Source organism: Lynx rufus, unplaced genomic scaffold (genome assembly GCF_022079265.1).
Source record: "Lynx rufus isolate CCGP_SWC_20201006 ecotype Redwood Valley unplaced genomic scaffold, mLynRuf1.p SCAF_9, whole genome shotgun sequence".
Lineage (NCBI taxonomy): Eukaryota > Metazoa > Chordata > Mammalia > Carnivora > Felidae > Lynx > Lynx rufus.
Genome location: NW_025814897.1, coordinates 14784007 through 14804489, shown reverse-complemented (window position 1 = coordinate 14804489; position 20483 = coordinate 14784007). Strand labels below are relative to the sequence as shown.

The following is a 20483-nucleotide window of genomic DNA, read 5'->3' as shown; positions in this document are numbered from 1 at the left end:
TATGGTATTTGTCTTTCTCTGACTGACTTATTTCACTTAGCATAGTGTACTCTAGCTCCATCCGCATCATTGCAAATGGCAAGATTTCATCACCCTTTTTGATGGCTGAGTAATATTCCAGTATGTGCGCACACACGTGCACACACACACACACAACATATTGACTCTTGATAAAAGCTGCTATAAACATTGGGGTACACATGCCCCTTTGAATCAGTATTTTTGTATTTTTTGGGTAAATACCTCGTAGTGCATTTGCTGGGTCGTAGGGTAGTTCTACTTTTAACTTTTTGAGGAACCTCCATACTGTTTTTCGGAGTGGCTGCACCAGTTTACATCCCTACTAACAGCGCAAGAGGGTTCCCCCTTCTCCACATCCTCACCAACATCTTTTGTTTCCTATAGTGTTAATTATAGCCATTCTGACTGGTGTGAGGTGGTATCTCATTGTGGTTTTGACTTGTATTTCCCTGATGATGAGTGATGTTGAACGCCTTTTCATGTGTCTGTTAGCCATCTGTATGTCTTCTTTGGAAAAATGTTCATGTCTTCTACCCGTTTCTTAATTGGATTATTTGTTGTTATGGTGTTGACTTTGCTAAGTTCTTTATAGATTTTGGATACTAACCCTTTATCAGATATGTCATTTGCAAGTATCTTCTCCCATTCTGTAGAGTGTCTTTTAGTTTTGTTGATTATTTCCTTCACTGTGCAGAGGCCTATAATACCAGCAAAGAAATTGAATCAGTAATCAAATATCTCCCAACAAACCAAAGTCCAGGGCCAGGTGGCTTCCCAGGGGAATTCTACCAGACATTTAAAGAAATGTTAATGCCTGTTCTTCTTACACCATTCCAAAAAATAGATATGGAAGGAAAACTTACAAACTCATTCCACGAGGACAGCATTACCTTGTTTCCAAAACCAGACAGAGACCCTACTAAAAAGAACCACAGACCAGTATTCCTTATGAACGTGGATGTAGAAATTCTCAGTAAGATACTAGCAGATCAAATCCAACAGTGCATTAAAAAATTATTCACCACGATCAAGTGGTATTTATTCCTGGGCTGCAGGTAGTTCAATATTCACAAATCTATCAGCGTGATATGCCACATTAATAGAAGGAAGGATAAGAACCATATGATGGTTTCAATAGATGCAGAAAAAGCATTTGACAAAATACAGCATCCATTCTTGATAAAAACCCTCAACAAAGTAGGGATAGATGGAACATACCTCAACATCCTAAAAGCCATTTACAAAAGATCAGCTAATACCGTCCTCAGTGGTGAAAAACTGAACTTTTCCTCTGTAGCAAGGATGTCCACTCTGACCGTTGTTATTTAATGTAGTACTGGAAGGCCTAGCCTCGGCAGTCAGAACACAAAAAGAAATAAAAGGCATCCAAATCAGCAAGGAAGAAGTAAACCTTTCACTATTTGCAGACAATAGAAAAACCAAAAGATTCCACCAAAAAACTACTAGAACTGATAAATGAATTAAACAAAGTCGCAGGATATAAAATCAGTGTACAGAAATCTGTTGCTCCTATATACACCAATAATGAAGCAGGAGAAAGAGAAATCAAGGAATTGATGCCATTTACAATTGTCCCCAAACCCATAAGATACGTAGGAATATACTTTAACCAAAGAGGTAAAGGATCTGTACTCTCAAAACCATAGAACACTGAGGAAAGAAGCGGACACAAATGGAAAAACATTCCATGCTCATGGATTGAAAGAACAAATATTGTTAAAATGTCTATAGTACCCAAAGCAATCTACGCATTTAATGTAATCCCTATCGTATTTTTCAGAGGCTAGAACAAACAATCCTAAAATTTATATGGAACCACAAAAGACCTCAAATAGCCAAAGCAATCTTGGGAAAAAAGAAAAAGAGCAAAGCTGGTGGCACCCAATTCTGGACTTCAAGCTGTATTACAAAGCTGTCATCAAAACAGTGTGATACACAAAAACAGACACGTAGATCAATGGAACAGAGTAGAAAACCCAGAAATGGACTCACAGCTATGTGGTCGACTCATCTTCAACAAGGCAGGAAAGAATATCCAGTGGGAAAAAGACAGTGTCTTCAACAAGTGGTGTTGGAAAAACTGTACAGTGCAACAGGCAGAAGAATGAACCTGGATCGCTTTCCTACACCATACACAAAAATAAACTCGAAATGGATGAAAGACCTAAATGTGACACAGGAAACCATCAAAATCCTGGAGGCAGCAACCTCTTTGACCTCAGCCATAGCGGCTTCTTACTAGACATGTTTCTGGAGGCAAGGGAAACAAAAGCAAAAATGAACTACTGAGAATTCAGCAAGATAAAAAGCTTCTGCATAGCGAAGGAAACAATCGACAAAACTGAGATCATTGGTCCCATTTTATTTAAAAAAAATTTTTTTATCCTGTTAGCAAAGAGGTTTTTTTTATTTTATTTTTTATTTTTTTAAATTTACATCCAAATTAGTTAGCGTATAGTGCAACAATGATTTCAGGAGTAGATTCCTTAGTGCCCTTACCCTTTTAGCCCATCCCCCCTCCCACAACCCCTCCAGTAACCTTCAGTTTGTTCTCCGTATTTATGAGTCTCCTCTGTCTTGTCCCCCTCCCTGGTTTTATATTATTTTTGTTTCCCTTCCCTTATATTCATCTGTTTTGTCTCTTAAAGTCCTCTTATGAGTGAAGTCATAGGATTTTTGTCTTTCTCTGACTAATTTCACTTAGCATAATACCCTCCAGTTCCATCCACATAGTTGCAAATGGCAAGATTTCATTCTTTTTGATCGCCAAGTAATACTCCATTGTGTGTGTGTATGTATGTGTGTGTGTGTGTGTGTGTGTGTGTATATATATATATACATATACATACACACCACATCTTCTTTATCCATTCCTCCATTGATGGAAAGAGACATTTGGGCTCTTTCCATACTTTGGGTATTGTTGATAGTGCTGCTATAAACATGGGAGTGTGTCCCTTCCAAACAGCACACTGTATCCCGTGGATAAATGCCTAGTATTGCAATTGCTGGGTCGTAGGGTAGTTCTGTTTTGTTTTTTGAGGAACCTCCATACTGTTTTCCAGAGTGGCTTCACCAGCTTGCATTCCCATGGTCCCATTTTAAAAGCCATTATGTTAAAAGACACATCGCATACAGTTTTACCTTTATAACCATTTTAAGTAGATAGTTTGGCATTAGTTGTATTCATGTTATTGTGCTACCATCACCAGTGTCCGTTTACAGAACTCTTTTTGTCTTGCAAAACTCAAAGTCTGTGCCCATTAATCACTAACTTCACATTTACTTGTTTCCCATCCCTTGGCAGCCCCATTCTACATTGTCTCTATGAACTTGACTATTCTAGTTACCACTTAAGAGTAGAATCATAGTATTTGTCCTTCTGTGACTGGCTTGTTGTACTTTGCATAATGTCCTTAAGGCTCCTCCATGTTGTATGTATCAAACTTTCCTTCCTCTTTAAGGCCGAATAATATTCCGTTGTGTGTACAGACCACTTTTTGTTTATTTATCCACAGATGGATACATGGGTTGTTTCTGCCTTTTGGCTGTTGGACAGAATGATGTTATGAACATAGGTATACAAATGTTAGATTCCATTTTTAAAAGCTTTTTAATATAAGCATTTTCAAATATATGTAAGAGGGAAGAGAATAGTATAATAAACTCTCATATGCTCATCATCCAGTTTTGACAGTTACCAACATTTTGCTGTTTTTGTTTCACCTTTTATCCCAACTTTTTTTTGGTTAAAGTATTTTAAAGCAAATTTGAGAAATCATATAATCTCACTCATTAATATTCATTTACTCACTCATAAATATTTAACATTTTCATATATATTTTCATATGTATATATATATATGGAGAGAGAGCGAGAGACTTTTTTTTTTTAATTTTTTTTTTAACATTTATTTATTTTTGAGACAGAGAGAGACAGAGGATGAACAGGGGAGGGGCAGAGAGAGAGGGAGACACAGAATCCAAAGCAGGCTCCAGGCTCCGAGCTGTCAGCACAGAGCCCGACGCGGGGCTCGAACTCACGGACCATGAGATCATGACCTGAGCTGAAGTCGGACGCCCAACCGACCAAGCCACCCAGGCGCCCCGAGAGCCAGAGACTTTAAAAAACTTCACCATAATACCTAACTCAAGGTCACCAATACTGTCTTTTTCTTTGTTAGCTCTTAAAACCTGTGCAATAAATTCTCAATTTCAAATGTTTTGCCATTTTAGAATATATGATTATAGATTATTTGTATTTAAATTTTTTTAATGTTTCTTTATTTTTTGAAGGAGAGAGACACAGAGTGAGAGCGGGGGAGGGGCAGAGGAGAGAAAGGGAGACACAGAATTCGAAGCAGGCTCCAGAGCTGTCAGTACAGAGCCCGACACGGGGCTTGATCTCACGAGCCATGAGATTATGACCTAAGCCAAAGTAAGATGCTCAACCAACTGAGCCACCCAGGCACCCCACGATTATATATATTTTAGATTCTGGTTCTCCCTTGACATATTCTGTCTTTTCATCTTTTTTGTATATCTTGTCCTGTGTTTTCTTTAACATAATAATTGTCATTTTGAAGTCCTTGCCTGCTAACTCTGAGTCATCTTTGGTTTTGCTTTAATCTCTTGACTATTGACTTCAATCTCTTGACTATTGGTCACTTTTCCTGCTTCTTCCCATGTTTAGTAATTTTTTGTTGTTTGCTAGATATTAAGGGTGACATGTTGTAGAGACTCTGGATTATGTTATCTTCTGTGGTGTTGAGTTTGTTCAGGCAGGAAGTTAAATTACATATGGGTCAACTTGATCATGCTGAGGGTTGGTTTTAGGCTTTGTTAGGGTGGTTTTATGAGTTTTACTTACTATTCCTTTGGCACAGTCCTTACTCCTAGGGCTTTGTCTAATGAGGCCTCAACTGAGTGCCTAGAATATTCACAGAGGTCTCTCCTTATAAGCTAAATCTGAACTCCAGCATCTCCTGAATGCTATGTGACATCTAAAAATTTCTCTTTAGCTTTCATTCTCCCATCAGTTTTTTTCTGCTAGGCCTTCCATTGTCTTGCTTTGCATATGTGCAGTTTGGGAGTTGGCCAAGTACCTGAGTGGAATTTCTATGCTAACTGTTGGTGTTCCTTTTCTGCTATCCCACCACCCAAATTCTAGCTGTGTTACCAGCCCCTAACTCTGATCTCTTTCCTCTACCCTAACCTACTTCTCTTTGCTTGACTTCTGTCTCCCTAGGTCGTAGTTTGGGGTGAATATGGGGTTTACCTCTTATGCTTTCTGTGAAGAATCATAGTCTTTTGCTGGTTATTGTCCGTTGTCTGCAAATAGTCCAACTTTTATAGATGATTAAATATCAGCTACTCTTTCATAATCAAAACTAAAGTCTACAATACCATTCTTATACCCAACAAAATTAACAGTGTTTTCTTCTAATAAATAAAACAGGGCATGTTTAGCTCTCTCTACTTGTCCCAAAACGTCTTATTATAGTTTGCTCAAATCACGATGTAGCAAAGCCCATACATGCATTAAGTTGATAAGTGTCTCAAATATTTTATCATTTGTAACAACCCTAACCCTCTCTGGCAGGCGTCTACACACTTATTTCTATGCCATTTGTTGAAGAAACTGGATCATCTTGTACAATTTCCTGCATTATGGATTTGAATCCTTATCGTGTCAGTCCACGTGTTCCTCTAGGTCGCGATTTTGTGTAAAGTGGTTTGGTTAAATACAGGCCAACATGGGGGCGATGGGGACAAGACCACTTCATTGTCTTCCTCTTGCATCATCTCAGGAGTCGTGTAATGTCTGGTTTCCCCACTTTTCGTGATGTATAAAGTTTTATATAAAGTTCTTATAAAGTTTCCCATCAGACCTTGACGTAATGGTTTAGCTACCCTTCTAATTTAGTTGCTTAGACACATATTTCATTAGAAATTGCAAAATTGTCATTTTCTGATTCTCTCATTCCTTCTGTGTATTTGTGAATTCTAATTCTTTTGTGGAGAACTTTGCCTGTAAACTGTTTAGAAAGTGTAGTAAAGGCAAAATCAGTGCTTGATTCTTTTCCTTTATGTATTAAATTTCAGAATAATGAATTGGTACCCTACCAATCTCCAGTGGTGACCAGAAAAGTTGATTTTATTTGTAATATCAATGTGAATTGATGAATCTTAATACATTTGATGTGTGTCAGTCCCTTGAGTCGTTGGTCTTTCGATGTTTAAAGTTTTCCACTTGGCCAGCAGGAGCCTCTTTAAGTTGACACCTGTGTCCTTTTGACATGTCCCCATGTCCTTTTGATAACTTCCTTGCTTTGAGCTAAGGTATCCCAGGCCTACCCTGAGTATTTCTCATCTCAGACCCGGAATCAAACCTGTCTTCTAGGGGCTGTGGTCCTTTCAAGTGGAAAATGGCACGTAGAGACCAGAATCTGTGCCCTAGGGATGCTTATTACTGCTACCGGTCTGTCATTGCTTAGAGGCCTTTTCAGGGCACAGAGGTAGGAGATCTGTATTGTTTATATAGAGAAAAGTAAAACACGGGTTTGTACTAACATCCCAATTGACATGTAAGATTTCAGTCTTTTTAACTTCTTGAATATTGTATATTTATATCTTGTTTTTCTTACGCTGAAAATTGTGGTTCCAAATGACTTTGCGTATTACATATTTGATATGAGTGAATGAGGGCAATATTGATTCAAAACAATCCCAGTATTATTACAAATACTAAGGAGACTGGTTCTTTTTTTCCTTAGGTTATATCCCATTAAGGCAAAATACTGTGTTTGTCACTTAAAAAAACTACTCTCTGATTGGTTATGTCACAATTTAACTTACAACTAGGTCCATTTTTTTCCCAGTTAGGTTTCAGGTGTCAGAAATTACTTTTTCTTCTGTTTGATTAAACTGTGAATTGTTTGATTTATTTAAAACATTACATGTTTCCAAGGTTAAAGCTATAAAACAGAGTACATTCATGAAAGTCAAGTTTCCATCCCTTTTTCATCCCCCTATAAGTAACCATTTTTAGAAATTTTTTACTTGACATTACTTCTTTTAGAGAACATATACACACGTATACACATGCACATTTGTATTTTCTCTTCCTTCTTGCAAACAGAGGCACACCATACATATTTTCTTACACCTTGCAGGGATTCAAGGATAGAAACTCATCGATGGACCATGAAACCTTAGTCTAAAAGGGAAGACACACATGTTAAGAAATAATTGTAACACAGCTGTTCACTAGTATTATAGAAATATCTAGAATAAAGGCCATTAGACACAGATTTTCTAATTTGTGCATTTTCTTCTCGGGTAGGTGAGTAGGTTAGGAAAAGCTTCAGATAAATGACCTTTCAGCTGGCTTCTAAAGAATGAGCTTGATTTGGAGCCTGTGAATTATAAGAACCAGGGAATAGCCTCAGTATTACAAAGTTAGCCAACCCACGTTTGCTAGTATATTAGTGTAGCATGTGAAACATTTGCATTACGTAAGAAATGTCTGAAGAGCATTCTTTTTTTTTTAATTTTTTAATGTTTATTTATTTTTGAGAGAGAGAGAGAGAGAGCACGCAGGGGAGGGGCAGAGAGAGAGGGAGATACAGAATCCAATGTGGGGCTCGAACCCACAAACTGTGAGATCATGACCTGAGCCAAAGTCGGACACTTAACTGACTGAGCCACCCAGGCACCCCTGTGTGAATAGCATTCTTGAAAGGCCTTTCGGAATATATGAGTTTCTGTTTCATAGGCTGCCTGGGCTTTACGCTTAGTCTAGAAGTATTTTTTTAAGGAGCTACAAGAAAACAAATCCTCCTTTATACATTAATGTGAAAGAACTTCATATCAAAAGAATAGCCTGTTTTTGTTTTAAAGACTTAACATAAATAGTACTTAGTTTACAAACTTTGTTTAGTGGCACAATGAAGAATTAAGGAAATATGTCTTTATAAGTTTATAGACTTTTCTCTCATTGATATTTCTTGAGGTAATCTGTAGTTATGAAGCATCGATCATCTGCAGAGCATTTTTTTTAATGTGTATTTATTTTTGAGAGAGAGAGAGAGAGAAAGAGAGAAAGTGCAAGCACAAACGGGGGAGGGGCAAAGAGAAGAAACAGAATCCAAAGCGTGTTCCAGGCTCTGAGCTGTCAGTGCAGAGCCAGACGCGGGGCTCGAACTCATGAACCTCAAGATCATGACCTGAGCCAAACCTGGACGCGTAACCACCTGAGCCACCCAGGCACCCTTGCAGAACATTATTTTGTATATAGTAAGGAGGCAGAGGGAAAGATAGAAACAGTTCTAGGCATATCTTATGACTGTCTCACAAAGAAATTGTGTTTCCTCAAGACCTTTAAGGAAGAAGTTTAATTTACTTGGGATAGACCGAAGAAAACATATAATAATAATTCTGTATCCCAAATAATTCTGTATCCCAGTTGCAGTGGTAGTTCCATGAATGTACAGGTGTGACAAAATGAGATAGGGCTCTACTCCCATTGTACCCGTGTCAGATTCTGGGTTTTTTCTATAATTATGTAAGATTTACTCCCTGGAGGAACGTGGGTGAAGGGTACATCGGACCTGTCCGTACTGTCTTTGCAACTTCCTGTGAATCTGTGATTATTTCAAAGTAAAAAGTTTTTTAGAGGCGTATAACTCTGGCAGTTGTTTTGAGAGTAGATCGCAGGGGGCCAAGGACTGAATCAGGGACACTCGTTAGGACCAATGTGACGAGCGATTACAGTGATCCAGGAGGGAGACAGTGGCTGTTGGCTAGGTTGCTGACACAAGGGTGGGGTGGAGGTGGCATGAGGGATTGTTGAATTCTGGGTATATTTTGAAGGTAGAGCTAATAAAATCTGCTGATGGATTGGATGTGGGGGTGGGAGAAAGAGAAGGGGGTGACAGCAAGGTTTTTGGCCTGGAAGCCTGGGAGCATGAAGAAAAGAGATAGCAGCTAGGAGTACTGGGGTAGCTCGGTCTGTTATGCGTACGACTCTTGATTTCAGCTCAGATCGTGACCACAATGTTCGTGAGTTTGAGCCCCGTGTCAGACTCTGTGCTGACGGTCTGGAGCCTTGAGATTTTCATTCACCTCCTCCCCCTTTCCCCTTTCTCTTTCTCTTTCTCTCTCCCTCCCCCGCTTGTGCTCTCTGTCTCAAAATAAATAAATAACCTTTAAAAAAAAATGATTGCAACTAGATGCAGGAGTAAGTAAAGCAGGCTGGTGTAAGGTAGTTGGATTCTTGGCAAGGAAAACAAAGTACCAAACCTCTGTCCCCCAGTCCTCGGCAGCTTGGGGCCTGCAAGAGTTAGGGACCTGTGATAGTACAGTGAGTGCACTCTTGTTAACCTGCTCCCCAGCAGCTGAGTTCTCTTGGCCTGGCCTGGCTCTTCTGGAAAGGAGCATTTGTTTGATAAACAGGAAGTCGTTTCCATGGGTGTCGAAAGAAGAAATGATAGAGCTGAGTGGCAGAGCAAAGAACGGGCAGCTGTGGTTAGCTTGGAATTGGCAGAGACGTTCTCAGGTAGCCACCTAAGCTTAGCACACGGGCCCCTTTCCCCCCATTCTAGACGGGGCTCTCTCTTTATCATGAAAAGTGAAAAGTTTCTGCCCTGTTGTTTGACCTGCTGTCAGGGTACAGTCATTTTCAGCTAGTGTTTTGGGTCAGTCAGAGTCATAGACTTAGCAGACAGATGGAGACGCTCTCTGTTTATAGTGGAAAAGTGACTTATTTTAAGAAATGTTGGCTCCCCACCACCATCCCATTAGTGGCCTGCCTCTGATACTGCAGTGAGGCTGAGCAAGGGAAGTCAAGACCGCCTCGTGTGTATTTTTGCTCTTTGAAAGGTTAGAATCTAAATGCACCACAAGATATTTCTTCCTGAGTCAGATTAGGACAAAATTACAAGCAGTGAATTCTGAAGCAGACTTTCTCTGCGCGCCTGCTCTCATGCCTTGGAACTTCGGAATTCATTCCCTCCACTTCTAAGAATTGTGCTCCTTGCGACGTGTGTGTGTCACCCGGTGTCACTAACGTCTTCCCAGTTTGTGAGGAAGAGCAGATAAAAACGACGAAAGAAGCCCAGTGCCGCGTGTGATTTGTGGTGATTTACACTCCTGCCTTTTGATAAGAGCTTGAAACGGGAGGCCCGTTTTCTCCTTTTAGCTGAGAGTCCCCTCATCCTTGTCTCCGCTGCCGTGGTTGGAATGAAGCTGTGATAGACACGAAACTTGAAATTGGCCCCGGAGGTGGCGTGGCAGCTGAGTAGACAAGTAGCGAATTGTCAGCGAAGGACCCACGGTGTGGCAGGGCTGGAGCGTGGCCCGGCTCGGGGCCGGGGGCCGGGGAGCCAGGGGCATGGCTGTCGTGTGGGGAGTTGGGGACTGAGGGCGGGGTTGTGTGTCGCCCAGTGTTTAGGAGAAGTAGCTCCCTGAACCGCCTGGAAGAAGCAGAACGATTCCTTAGCGCTCCTTGCCCCTGGGGTTTATCCCCACACAATTCAGAATGTGTTTTACTTTGAAGACTGAGTGGTTCGGGAGCCACGTGGTTTCTTCTGCATTCTGAGGTCACCCCAGTATTCATTCAAATGCCGTGACTTTGTGGCGAGTCCAGGCTGGGCCGCGGCTCTGGGTTTCTTTGCTCGAAGTTAAACATCACACGTGAGCTTGCAGCATTTTCACTGCCTGCCTGTAGGGCACACGCCAACGTGAAGCAGCCATTTGCCCCCTGGCAGCCGAGAGGCGGTTTCAGCAGGGGCTGGAAACCACGGCAGGCTGCTGGCTTCCTGGCACACCCACCAGCTCCCGTGGCTTTGCTCTGAAAGCAGACTAACAGGGATGGGAGGGGGGGTGGCCGTGGTGGTGGCAGCAAGATGGGCCGAAATGAAAGCGGAGGCTGGAGTCTGAACGGTATAGAGCCGTTAAGATGATCCTGGATGGCGGAAGAGCCCAGTGCTCCCAAAGCTGAGAAAACCTGAACGTCAGACACAGCAGCTAGAAAAAAAAACATCTGATGCTCGCAGCCTGCACTGTAGAAAGTGATTTGTTGATCTTCGTATTCGTAGCTGTAGGGATACCGTAGGTGTCTTTGGGAAAATACTATATAGTTGAACCTCTTTCGTCCAGCGTGCTGTCAAAAATACCTTTTAACCAGAAACACGTAACAGTGACGATTGATGTATATCAATGCCTTTAAGCTCTGCAGAATCCCGACCCCCCCCCCGCCCCCCGAAGAAGCAAATGCTTAAATATTCTTTGTATGGTACTGAGTGGACCTTCTTAAAAACAGCTTTTTAAATGTCCTTGGAAGTTAGAGTTATATCATATATGGTGACTCTTAATCATAGTACCAGTTTACTCCCAAACACGCTATCCTTTCTTTGGCCATAGCATGTAACAGGGTTTATTTCTGTTCAGCAGATCAAGAGGTGGGGATATTGGCAGCATAACCGATTTGTCCAAGGACAACCAGCGTGTCATTGTGGAGATAAAATAGGACTAGGCTGCATTCCACCAGCTCCTGGCCTGTGTAGCAATTTTGAGAACTTTCCAATCGTTTTAGGAAAACAAAGTACTTAGAAAATATAAAGAGTCTTTTTTTTTTAATAAAAGAAAATCACTTATTTTGGAAATCACGAAATTAATCATTCTGTTGTATTTAAGAAGCTCTTTGATGTGTTCTGGTAATTAGTATTTACTGCCAGACGAATGTCTCTTGGGCATTTTAATTAATGGGTGGCTTGGCCAAATGAGCTTCTGATGGTAAACCTTCATAAGGGTTTATTTTTATGTTTCTCAAGAATAGCTGTCTCTTCAAAGCCCTTTAATTAGACAAAGTTTAGCAGCTAAAACATATTATTAGAATAATTAGGCCTTGGGTTAAGAGGAACAGGGGGTCAAAGGAGCAGGTACTGTTAGAGAAGGGCGTCTTAAAATAAAACCTAGCGTTTCACATGTGATGGATGTCCAGTTCTTTAACAGCTTATATTAAGTGACTCTCCCTAGTTAGGGACTTTGTGTTGTTTCAAGTTCATTTGACAGATCTCACCTGAAGTGTGAATACACCAGAGCGCACACTCGTTTATCACTACCTCTGAACTCCTGGAGAAAGTGGTGGTCTAGACCTTAACCCTCTAAGCTAAAGGCTTCCTGTTTTCTTTCTTGTTTTCTACTACCTTGGTCATCTTGGCTATAAAAAGTGATTGCTTTTTGAGGAAAATGCTTCAAAGAACTGGTGTAGGAGCCACTTGATAATACTAACAATTACGATAATTCCATTGAAGGGTCTTTCTTAATAATTTAAGTGATCCTCTAAGACGCTGTTCTTAAAATTACTGTAGTATTTGATCTCCAATATTTTATGCTCTTTGTGGTCAGAATGCTCTTTGAATTATTTGAAAATCTGCTGTGTGGATGGATTGTCATTTGGCTCCCCTTCTTCACGCTCTACCCCGTTCCTTGTCCTAAGCCCTCCATCTTGGTAAGCACTACGAGGGCATATGTTTTATCTCAGACTTCCTCTTTGTGATGAAGAAAAGATCTATCCGACTGGTCCTGTGGGTGATCAGGATGGTGCCAAAGACAGTTGGGTAGGAAGATTGAAACTACTATCATTGATGAGCAGACAATAATACACTTGTTTATATCGTCTGATTTTTTACTCTCCCAGTATCTCAGGATGCTTACGATGGCAAATGTGTCCTTCTCCCACCTAGATTGGTTAGTTTAAGGATAGTGCCAATGAGACTATTGGAGATTTTAGGTAGAGCAAGCTGTCTTGCCAGTGTTTCTAATCTCATCAGCTGTTATGATCTGGGTATGTTGTTAGATGAAGAAATGGGTTGAGGATTCACTGGTTCAGAATAAACCTGCCACTATTAGAAAAAAAGTACTTACTTTTCTGGTACTGGTAATTAGTACTGGTACTAATTGGTATTGGTACTGGTAATTAGTAATTCATGGTATTGGCTATGGGTCAACCAGTTCATTTTTAAATATAGAAGATAGTTTGATTTATAGTATTACAAAGTTTATCACATGTAAAATCTTTTGCTATACCTTAGTTAGCCACATAGCCAATGAAATAATTTCACTGAGGTGGTAAAAGCCTCCTTTATTTTCAGTTGATGTTGTCTGTAAAAACTAACAGCGTTTTAAAAAATACTTGAAAAGCACAATAAATGCAGACGGAAAGATACCGACATATTCCAGTAGGATGCATTCCAGAGTATAGTCACCAAATAAGTACATTTTTATGTTAAACTATAAAACATTGAGAAAGTGGAAGAGATATTAGCATCGATGGACTCCTATATAAAGCTGTTTTCCCCCTTAGCAGTGACTAACTTGTGTCTACTCTTCCCCCAAATGATTGATTATCGTGATTCTGCTTTTTGAGTCACGCGTTAGCACAGGAAATATTGCTGATTCTTATCTTCATGTATATGTTTGCTGTGTGTATGTAATCTTTTGCAATGGAGAGAAGAAAAAGGAGGTGTTGAATGTTATGATTTTCCAAAAATACCATTAAAAGCCTCAGAACTTTTTTTTTTCCTTCTTACAGTAGAGCATATGTATTCTTATGCATAGTTATGTATACTTAAAATGGTTTGGATACTGCTCGCCGATGGGTTTTTATAGATACAAACTAGAGCCACAAATGTTGCCATTTGTTTGTTTCACTTCTTCAACTGGTCATCTGGTAGGCCCCCTTGCATCCCCCCTGGAGTCTACCTTTTGAAATGATACCAGGGTGCAAAATGAGAACTGACTGTGCTCTTTTTCACCACAGACCACCTGGTGGCCCACGGCAGGATGGCAGAAAAGGAGGCCCGTCGGAAGTTCAAACAGATTGTGGCAGCTGTCTATTTTTGTCACTGTCGGAATATTGTTCATCGTGATCTAAAAGCTGAAAATTTGCTTCTGGATGCCAATCTGAATATTAAAATAGCAGGTGAGAAGTGTGTTGAGGATGTGAAATAGGAACAAAAGAACTTTTCCTTCAAGTTTCTTAAGCCAGGGATTGTCTGTTTCCATCTATTCAGAAAGAAGTAACGTGAAAATACAAGATTTGTGTGTTGGGGAGGGCCTGAAAATTGATAAGCTCTAAAAATACATTTATGTTATTTTTCACGCAGTATTAGATGGAACTAGGCCGGGGAACAAGAAGGAAAAGAGTGATGTTTAAAGTTCTCTTATTTTGGGGGCGCCTGAGTGGCTCAGTCGGTTAAGCGTCCGACTTCAGCTCAGGTCATGGTCTCTTGGCTCGTGAGTCCGAGCCCCGCATCGGGCTCTGTGCTGACAGCTCGGAGCCTGGAGCCTGCTTTGGATTCTGTGTCTCCCAATCTGTCTCTTTGCCCCTCCTCTGCTTGCACTCTGTCTCTCTCTCTTAAAAATAAATACACATTGAGGCATCCGGGTGGCTCAGTCAGTTAAGTGTCCAACTTTGGCTCAGGTCATGATCTCACGGTTCATGGGTTCGAGCCCCCCGTCGGGCTCTGTGCTGACAGCTCAGAGCCTGGAGCCTGTTTCAGATTCTGTGTCTCCCTCTCTCTCTGCTCCTCTCCCACACACACACACACACACACACACACACACACACACTCTCTCTCTCTCTCTCTCTCTCCTTCAAAAATAAATAAACATTAAAAAAAAGTACACTTAAAATTCTCTTATTTTGGTTGACAGTCATTTTTGAATAATAGGGAATAAAGTGTAGAATAAAGCAGTGAGAACAAGTGTTAAGCTTGTATACTCCATCAGCTTTACTTGAAGAGGTGGATTTATGGCACTGCTGGTATAGAGCATGCTTATTGTGCAGATTGCAGTTTTATGATAACTTAGGAAAAACAGATCTTCTATTGGTTTAAAGGCAGTCAGTCTCTTTGTGTGCTCACATTTCACTCATCTGCTCATCTGAAGGTGCCTAAAAAGTACTTTTCACTGCCTCGATCTGCTCCTACTTCTGTTTTAATGAACGATCAGCATTTGCCTAGCCAATACAAGCTCACCACCTATTGATAAAAGAAAGTGGCTGCAGTCTAGACAGAAACTACAAACATGAGTAGAAACCAGTTTTTTTTTTTTTTTTCTGACAGTTTTCAGTATTGCATTGGGTGTCCCTCATCTCACGGGTCAAAAGGAAGGTGGCGGGGGGGGGGTGTCTCATATACAAAACGGTACAGCTAGAATGTAATTGCCCTGGAAGCCAAAGTAAAAAGCAGTTCTAGAGACTTCCCTCCTTCAAAGGGTGGGAGTGGAGAGTTGAGACACTGTTCTATTACAGGTTAAAGTACCTGCGTTGTACCCTTTCAGGTTGGTGACTCTACAGACTCTTTTGTGTAGATGAGTCTGTCCTCTTTCCAGGCTCTACTTTCGCATCCTTGGAATGTCACCTAACTTTTTATTTACCTATGTTATGCTGATAGATGCACGGTTGGTTAGTACTTTCACATGGTTGTAAGCTCTTGGAGTCCTGCATTTGCCCAGTACGTAGTAGACAAGAAAGAGAAGCTTTCTTTATCTTCTGTAAAATTGCATTTTTCCTTTGTCCTTATGTCTGTTTTCTGTTCTCCAAAGCTCTCTAGACTCTAGCAGTTCCCACAGAAGTGGGTAGTATGGAAAGCCCTGGCAACGTCAAACCCTCTTTTGTAATTTTTCACTGGAGCTTCAGTTAAATTAATGGTAACAACATCTACTAAGCGTCACAATCCTTAGAAGTATAATAAAATGGTGTGTTAGTTTCCTATTGTTGCTGTAATAAATGACCACAAACATAGTGGCTTGGAACAATATAAATTTATTATCTTACAGTTCTAGAGGTCAGAAATTGGAAATGAGTCTTTTTTTCTTTTTTAAAAATGTTACTCCGTTTTTTAATTTCAGTATAGGTTTTTTTAATGTTTTTATTAATTAATTAATTAATTTATTTATTTATTTGAGAGAAAGAGAGCACGCAAGCAGAGGGGCAGAGGGGCGGGGGGAGACAGAGGATCCACAGTGGGCTCTGTGCTGACAGCAGTGAGCCCCTACGTGGGGCTCAAACTCACAAAACGTGAAATCATGACCTGAGCCAGAGTGAGACACTCAACCGACTGAGCCACACAGGCGCCCCTTAATTCTAAGCTAGTTCATATACAGTGTATATTTAGTTTCAGGTGTGCCCTACAGTGATTCAACAATTCTGTACATTACTCGGTGCTCATGAGAACACATGGCACGCTTCACGAATTTGCGTATATCATCCTTGTGCAGAGGCTGTGCTAGTCTTCTCCGTATTGTTCCACTTTTAGTCTGTGTGCTGCTGAAATGAGCACCTGAAATTAGTCTTATGGGACTAAAATTATGGCGTTGGTAGGACCGATTTCCTCTGGAGTCTCTGGAGAGTCCATCTCCTTGCTTTTTTTCGCTTCTAGAGGTCCCTGTCCCTTTGGTTCTGGAAGTTTCCTCACAGCACTCGTACTCCCATTGTCACATCTCCCACTCCTGCCCCGATCCCCTGCTTCCTCTGAACAGGACCCTTGTGGTTACAGTGAGCCCTCCTGGACAATCCAGGATGATCTCCCCATCACCTGTTCACATCAGCGGAGGCCCCTTTTTGCCGTAGGTAGCACACTCACAGATTCAACGGGGTAGGATGTGGCTGGCTTTTGAGGGGTTTTATTTAGCCTGCCACAGATGGGATGGTAGTGTTTTTTGGATTATTGTGATTTGGGTAGTGAGCTAAAGGAAGGCCCTCTTTTTCTTCTCCAGTTGTATTCTACCTTCACTGAACAGAGGTCGAAGAATTTTTATGCTTCCTTGGTTCTTGATTTTGACTTTAGAACTATTTTGATTTAGTTAAGGGAGATTAGTATGGCTCTTTGTTTTTGTTTGAGAAACCGAGTGTAAAAGCAGGGGTCAGTGATAACTGAAATTAGAAACTCCACGGACAAATACTTGGGTAGGAAGATTTTTAAATGCTTTTCTTTGTTAATAGTTCCAACAAATCCGCGTAGTCACCATCAGAGTCTCTACCTGCTGGTGTATAATTACAGACTCCTAGGAATGCTGGCAGCCAGCCGTGTGCTCTCTGTGTTAACACATACGGTGAGAGTTTTAAGTTTATTTAACCAGAGTCTGCATTTTTATTATTTGTTTTGCCAAGAGTGCTGAGCTCCACTAGTTTTGTGCCCTGCTACAATATCTAACGTTGTCTTTGCTCGTCATGCCATCGTTACATAGTCCCTTGCCTCCCCATCCATGGTTTTGCCTTCTCTGGTTGCACTTAACCCACGGTCACCTGTGGTCCAGAAGCAGATGGTCTTCCTCATATGTCAGGTATGGTCAGAAGGTCGGTAGCAGCCCAGCACTATGTCACGATGCCTCGCTTCACTTCACGCCGTTCACCTCACTTCGTCTCGTCGCATAGGCATTTTATCATCTCATATCATCATGAGAAGAGGAAGGGTGAGTGCAGTACCAGAGGATATTTTGAGAGAGACCAAATCACATAACTTTTAGTACAGTATATTGTTATAATTGTCCTATTTTATCGTTAGTGATTGTTGCTCTCTTACTGTGCCTGATTCATCAATTAAACTCTATCATAGGTATGTGTGTATAGGGAAGAACATAGCATATAGGGTTCAGTGCTATCCACAGTTTCAGGCGTGCACTGGGGGTCTTGTATCCCCTGTGGATAAGGGGGACTATTGTCCTCAGTTTCTCAATCATTGCTTGAACTCCCTTTCTTATACAGCAATTAGTAGAAATTCCGCTTCTCCTCTGCTAGGTCGTCTCTGCTGTTAGTGGGTCAGTGGGAGAGACGCTTCTAGTTGAAGCTTACTACAGCATGACGAATTTTGGAGAGGTAGATTGGGTGATTGTGACAGGTTAAGATCGGAGAAGTAATGAAATCAATTCTAAATAGGATTATTTTCTTTAATTAATTAAAAAAATCTTCAGAGCGCATGCGAGTGGGGGTGAGAGGCAGAGGGAAAGAGAGAATCTTTTTTTTTTTTAAGTTTATTTTATTTTGAGAGAGGGAGAGACAGAGAGAAACCCAAGTGGGGGAGGGGCAGAAGAGAGGGAGAGAATCCCAAGCAGGCTCCATGCTCAGTGCAAGATCGTGACCTGAGCCAACATCAGGAGTTGGCCGCTCAACCGACTGAGCCACCCAGGTGCTCCTCCTTCTGGGGTTTTAGAATTAAAGAATTCTTCTTAATGACGGTAGCAAACCTGTCTTGTATAGAATTATTTAAAAGATGTTTCTGTAATTAGCAATCCAGAATAAACATTGGTGGTTTTCAGAACAAAGAATTTTATTTCTGAAAGGCAAAGTTACCGAGTGTAGAACTACAAATGTGTAGTGGTCCTCTGAACACATACCTATTGTTAAAGGTTCTTTGTTCAGGTGTCATGGGCAGCAAATGCTTAGACCTCTGGAAAGTTAAATAAACCCAAATTACATTTACATATGTGTGTTTCATGTATATGTGTACATATGTACCATGTTATATGTGTATGTATGTATACAGCACTTTACAAAGCATTTTCACACGTATTATTTAGTTTTGTCATATTTGGCACGCAAATACAGCTTATTTAGAAAACATTATAGTCTCCAAAAGATATACCTTTAACTTTCCAAAATTTGGAATTTCTTGTAAAGAGCACTCATGCGAATCGCTTTCATGTAGAGGGTCCAGCACTGGGAAAGAATGGGATTCTTGGCCTCTGACCTTCCACTTCTCGTGTCTCGGACACGTGAGGATCCACAGAGGAGCCAATTAAATGGGGCGGGGGGAGCACAACACCTCTCAGCCTATGGCCTGCATTGCTGAGTGACAGTGTGTTCACCAGCTACCAAATTATAGTCTGATACAATAGAAGCGATGTCACAAGGCACGCCATGATTCATTATCCCATTAATTGTACAGTCTAATTACCACAGAAGTTCAGAGGATGAAGAAACCACTTTAGTTTGTAAAGTTCCATTAGACTCTCAGTGCCACAGGGACTGTAACCACATCCTGTGTATTGCCCCCCCCCCAGCCCCCCGTGGACTAGCGTATGCCTGTCCTATAGTAGGTACTCAAAACTTTGTTGACCTGAACTTTAGACTGGTGACAAGGACATAAATGTCCTATTGAGGATATAACATTTGAGGTGAGTGTAAAGGATGAATAGAACTCTTTAAGTGTAGGTGTAGAGGAGAGAATTCTAGTAGGATTAGTCAGTCAGCAAATGTTAATAAAGCACCTGCTATGTGCAGGCCCTGATCTACGCACTGGGGATACAGCTGCAGGTAGAGTAGTCCCTTGGAACTAACATTGTGCTGGGGGGGGGGGTAGGCAGTGAACACATAAACAAATAAGCCCTCATAAGGACTATGAAAATGATGAAATCAACAGTGTGCTAGAATGACTTTGTGGGAGAGAGAGTGCTTTTAACCAGGATAGTCAGAGCCTTCCAAGCAGAAGGAAGAGCAGTGCAGAGGCCCCAAAGAGGTGAATTTGAGTTTGACAGGGTAGGAGAAAAGCTGATGTGGCTGGAGATGATCTCTAAGCGGGGTGTGGAAGGAGGCGGGATAAGAGAGCTGGCAGGGGCCAGTCCATGTGGAGCTTTACACTCGTGCTGAGGATTGGGGCTCATACTTGGTTACAGTGGGAAGCGGAGCTGGAGAAGTACGGGCAGCAGTAGAATGGACGGGGCGTATTTGCAAGAAAGGTAAAGCAGCTTGGCTGGAGGGAAGGTTTAAGCAGGGGAGTCCTGCCTGAGAAGGCGGGGGAGAGGCCAGACTGTCAAATTGTTTGAACACCAGGCTCAGTAAGTCAGATTCAGGACGGATAAGGGAAAAAAAGGCGGGAGAAGGGTGAAAGGACAGGGAGAGCAAATGGGAAGATCCATTAAGAGGCTATGAAATGGTGAAATCCTGTACCGAGGTGGTGATAGGGGACGTGAAAAGGAAGACGACACAACAAATACAAGAGTGAGCAATCGAAGAATTTCTGTGGATGGTTGACGACTCACGTATCTGGGCCAGGAAGAGGGAACTTCCAGTCAAAGACGTGTGTAGAGATGGAGAAATCAGATTTTCTTATTGACGGAGTATATTAAGCTATCAAGGGAAAATGGTGTTGTCTTATATTTAATGCTATTTGAAAGCAATTTTAATACTTGTCCCCAAAGATTAAGTAGAGAAATTTCTATATTTATAAGAGATTGCCTAAGAAAAGACCTAAATGTGGCTGCTTACTCCCTGAAGCAAAATTATTTGAAATACTCAGACGTTTTGAGAATGTTTTGAAAATTGTGGAAACTTTTTTTTTTTTTTAACCTAAGGAAGTTGGAAACTTTTCTCTTGAAATGTCGACTCCTAGAATGGTCTCCATGAGATAGTTTCCACTCGGGTGTTATTGTTTTAG

The 20483-nt window shown here is 41.1% G+C and overlaps 1 protein-coding gene and 1 non-coding gene across 7 annotated transcripts in view; one reads left to right on the top strand and one right to left on the bottom strand.

The window, feature by feature from the left end:
• SIK3 (SIK family kinase 3) overlaps positions 1-20483 on the top strand; it is a 243912-nt gene that overhangs the window by 153128 nt on the left and 70301 nt on the right. For 5 of the 6 annotated variants that reach the window (XM_047070395.1, XM_047070394.1, XM_047070397.1 and 2 more), the window contains one exon: positions 13868-14029. In XM_047070395.1, coding sequence (XP_046926351.1) covers positions 13868-14029 — 162 coding nt within the window. Of the gene's footprint in view, positions 1-4126; positions 4198-13867; positions 14030-20483 lie in introns of those variants that run through there. The other variant, XM_047070398.1, reaches the window with a different exon arrangement.
• Positions 16283-16391, bottom strand: LOC124506528 (U6 spliceosomal RNA). The gene has a single exon (XR_006960787.1). It is a non-coding gene; the product is annotated as a U6 spliceosomal RNA (small nuclear RNA).